This window comes from Fonticula alba (genome assembly GCF_000388065.1).
Source record: "Fonticula alba strain ATCC 38817 unplaced genomic scaffold supercont2.3, whole genome shotgun sequence".
Taxonomy (NCBI): domain Eukaryota; order Rotosphaerida; family Fonticulaceae; genus Fonticula; species Fonticula alba.
The window spans coordinates 3,290,265-3,294,147 of record NW_009242973.1 but is presented as its reverse complement, the minus strand read 5'-3'; the positions used below and the strand labels follow the sequence as shown (position 1 = coordinate 3,294,147).

Below are 3,883 nucleotides of genomic sequence, written 5' to 3'. Positions count from 1 at the left end.
CGGCGTTCGGGTCCTCACAGCCGCAAGTGGGCACTGAGTAGAACCCCTCAGCGCCGGGCAGGCAAATGCTCCCAGGGCCACACAAGCACGTCGGAGTGGCATCCACCTGGCTGAGCAGAAGAATGTCCCCGCCAGTGGTCGAGTGTGCCAGGGCCATATCCAGGCGCCCATCGGCGTCGAAATCCCCGAAGGCCACCGAACGCCAGACCCCCGAAGAGGAGGGGTGATCGGGCAACAGCGGAATCGCCCCGAGGGCGCGGAGCTGACGCGCTGTCGAGGTGCTCCCGGGGCGCAGGGGACCGGGGATGAGCCACACTCGCGAGCCGAAGGCCACCACCAGATCATCGGCCGCCGGGGTGGTCAGCCGCGCGGCCGCGGCCTTGGGATAGTGCTGGCTTGGGGGCTCCCCCGCCAGGGCTGGGTCATGGGCGGCCATTTCCGACAGCGAAATGGTCACCGGGGCCGACAGGTCCGAGGTCATAAGGAGGATGATGCGGGCCGGCCCGGTGGACCGGGGGCCGGAGACCACCGCCAAATCGGACGCAAGCCCATCCCCATCGAAGTCCCCCACCAAGAGCTGGCCCACCTCCATGTCGACCGGCAATGGCAGGAGGAGGCTCACATCGGCCGGGCTGGCCGGGGTCAGGGCCGCCTCACCGAGGCGGCTTATCCAATAGACCCCACGTCCGGTCGCGAGGACAGCCTCCGGAGATGAGGCGACGGTCACCGCATCGACCAGGCCATCACCATCGAGGTCCGTCGCCTGGAGGAATTCAAACCCTTTCATGCCCGACATCAGGGGGAAAGTGTCGCCATTGAGAGAGCCGAGGTAGGAAAAAAGCAATCGTCCTTCGGGAGAGGTGCACTGGAGGATGAAACTTGCGCCGGTGGCGGTGGAGCCCACGACCACCGAGGTGTTCTCGCCAAAGAAGCGACTTTGAAGGAGCAGGTCCTCCGATGTAAGGAGGGCGATTGTGCCGGTCGCATGGATGCCATCTATGTCGGGTTGCTCCGGGGTCAAAATGTCTGCGAGCAGAGAAAAGGGAGCGAGCGGCCTCCGGGCAAAGGGGTACGAAAAGCACCGGTGGGGCTCAAGAGGGGAACCCAGCACAAAGGTTCGCGGCCTGGAGCACGGCAACCCGGCTCGGATCAGCGGTGAGGTGGCCAGGTTGTAGAAGCTCGACCCGTATGTCAGGTCATCGAAGCCGTCCTTGGCGTAGGGGTTGAGCGAGTAGGCATTGAAGAAGTCGCAGAACTCGATGTTGGCCCTCGGGTCCGGGGAACCCACGTTCGAGTCAGCGAGGCGTGCTGCCGTGTGGAAGGTGGGCACCGCCAGCGGCGCCGACTCGGCAAGCGACCCCGAGGTGGCAAACCCGACAGCGGCCCGAAGGACCGGCAGCAACAACAGCAGCAGCGAGGTCAGCAGGAAAGGCCTCATGGCCAGCGAGCGGGGCGGGCCGCTGCCCCGGGAACACTGCGACATCCCGGGGACCGAAGGGAAAGAAGGTGATTCCGGGAAGGGGAGGGAGGAGGAGGCTGGGGGGGGGGGGGGGGGGAGGAGATGTGTCTCAGGATGGTTCCCGTGAGTCATCGGCCTGGTGTGGATATATCGCCCGGAAATAAAGCGCCATCCGGGCGGCTCGCGGAAACCGTGGCCGTGCTCATGCGTGCGTATGTCGGGTTGCCGCCCCCGGCCGAGCCCAGGGGTCGCAGCACTCGGGCCCCTTGAATATGTCACAAATTCCCAGGCAAATTTCCTGGTGGACGATGCAATGGTGTCTCCCCGGATGGAACGGCCTCCGGAAAAGAGACCAGGCGAAATGTGAAAAGACCGCTGTGGCGCGCGCGCGCGCGTGTGGGCAGGATACGCCCTCTGGCCCCACACACACACACACATAGACATCGTCGGCTGGGCAGGTCCAAATCACCTAGCAATCGCCCAGGCGCGGGAATGAGTCTGACACGCGGAGCCCCTTGAGACTGGCATTCGCCGGGTGACCATCCGGCGGAGGGAGGAGGCCGGATATAATAATCAAAACATGGAATGCCCTCCACCCTCCCGGAACACCTGGGGGCCTGGGTGTTTTTTATTTTTTCGCCCGCACGGGCCCCCACCCCCCCTCTCAACCATGGGGCCGCCCCCCGACGGTCTCGAGGTGCCGAGCATGGCTCGACCGTGGACATGTTTTTTTTCTCCGCCGCCAGGAGGCAGAGAGCAACAGCCCGCCCCGCCCAAAAAACGTATGGGGGAGATCCGGGAATCGAACTCGGGACCTCTCGCACCCGAAGCGAGAATCATACCACTAGACTAATCTCCCACCGATGGGAGAGGGGTGCTCAAAGGTGAATAAATTCTTTTCGCAAAAAAAGCCTGGTCGATGCCCCCGGAAAATGTCGCCCCCGGCCGGGCACTGTTGTGTCCCCCACAAGACCCCGGCCTTCAGGTGGAACAAGCCCCCCGCCTGAGAAAAGGGCCACTTGAGTGAAATCACGCAGCATGTCCGCCGGGTAGGAGGCTCGGCTGGCGGCCTCCTGCCAGGGGTGGTGGGTGGTGTTGTTGGGGGAGCTTTTTTTCCCCGCAGACCACGCCTTTCCGGTCATGGCACGCACGCAGGGACAAGAGGAGGCATCGCCGATTTCCCCTGGATTGCCGCGAGTCGGCTCGGCCTCGCGGGCTCCGTGGTTGACTCCCGAGAAGCTCCGGGCCTTGGATTTTTTTTTTTTCACGGGCCCTCCGCCCATCCCCCCTCCACAAACTGGGGCTGTGACTTGCTTCGGTCGCGCCACTGCCACTGCTTGGTGTTCCGATTGTATCCTACCCTCGGATGTTGTTGGGGCTCCTTCCAGGGCTGGAAGGCCTCCGAGTGCACGCCTGCGCCCCCTGGAAGCCGGAAAATGGCTGTGCTCCCTCCTCTATCCGCCCCCCCCTCTTCGCCCCCCTCCGACCCTCTCCTCTCCACTTATCACCTCGGATGCGAGATGTGAAGGGGTAGAAGGGAGGGAGGTGCGAGGAGAGGAACCAACAACAAAAGAACATGAGGGACACCCCCGCTCGACCAAAAGCAATGGGGAGATCCGGGAATCGAACTCGGGACCTCTCGCACCCGAAGCGAGAATCATACCACTAGACTAATCTCCCACTCTTGAGTCCTAGCGATCGACAGGCACCTTCATATTGATGACACTGTGGCTAATACCGGCCTCCCAAAGGGCCGGGCGCCCAACAGCCGGCCAGGGTGACGCACGGGAGCCCCGGCCGGAGGCGACAACGGATCCACCCTCTCTCCTTCCCCGCCCGGGCCACCGCCGGCGGATGCATTCTGGCCGGGGCTCACGAACGGACAAACCCTTTGTCCCACGGCATGTCAAAGGAAGAAGCACCGCCTGAACAGGGGCTCGGAATCTCGGGAAGTCCAATGCCGGCATCTCGACTCCTACCATGTCCAGATGCCAGAAGGGAGGGGAGCGATTCCGTAGCTCGTGATGCCCCTCCCCCCCCCCCCCCTTCTGCCGGAGGCTTGTCCAACCCAGCTCACACGAAAAAAAGGGCATTCCGCGCGAGCTGGCACGACGCCGTGGGCCGCCCCACCTCGCGACGAGCCCCAGACAGGGCAAGAAAGTGCCCCCATGGACGGCATCTTCTCCGGCCATTGGCGACGAGGTGGTACATTGGCCTCGATGGGTTCACACCTCGGGGATCTTCCCTCCCCCCGCCCCCTCGGGGAGATGCGCAAGGTGCCACCCTTACATGCACGAGAGGGGTACACGTCACCCTCCTCCTGGGGTCGGTGCACGGGTCTCCCCTTGCCTCTTCTCTCCGCCTGCCCCCCGCGCCGCCGCGCCCATTTCTATCTGACTCCCCCTTGCCAAATCTCTCCGCCTT

The 3,883-nt window shown here is 64.0% G+C and overlaps 1 protein-coding gene and 2 non-coding genes across 3 annotated transcripts in view; all 3 read right to left on the bottom strand.

Moving 5' to 3' along the window:
- Positions 1-1,483, bottom strand: part of H696_02484 (serine/threonine protein kinase) — a gene marked incomplete at its 5' end in the record, with an annotated part of 9,986 nt that extends 8,503 nt beyond the window's left edge. Inside the window, one exon of the mRNA XM_009496393.1 lies at positions 35-1,483. Within this exon, the coding sequence (XP_009494668.1) occupies positions 35-1,483 (1,449 nt within the window). The remainder of the gene's footprint in view (positions 1-34) is intronic.
- Positions 1,484-2,246: 763 nt separating this feature from the next.
- Positions 2,247-2,318, bottom strand: H696_02483. Its single transcript has one exon. It is a non-coding gene; the product is annotated as a tRNA-Pro (tRNA).
- Positions 2,319-3,067: 749 nt separating this feature from the next.
- Positions 3,068-3,139, bottom strand: H696_02482. The gene has a single exon. It is a non-coding gene; the product is annotated as a tRNA-Pro (tRNA).
- Positions 3,140-3,883: the final 744 nt, after the last annotated feature.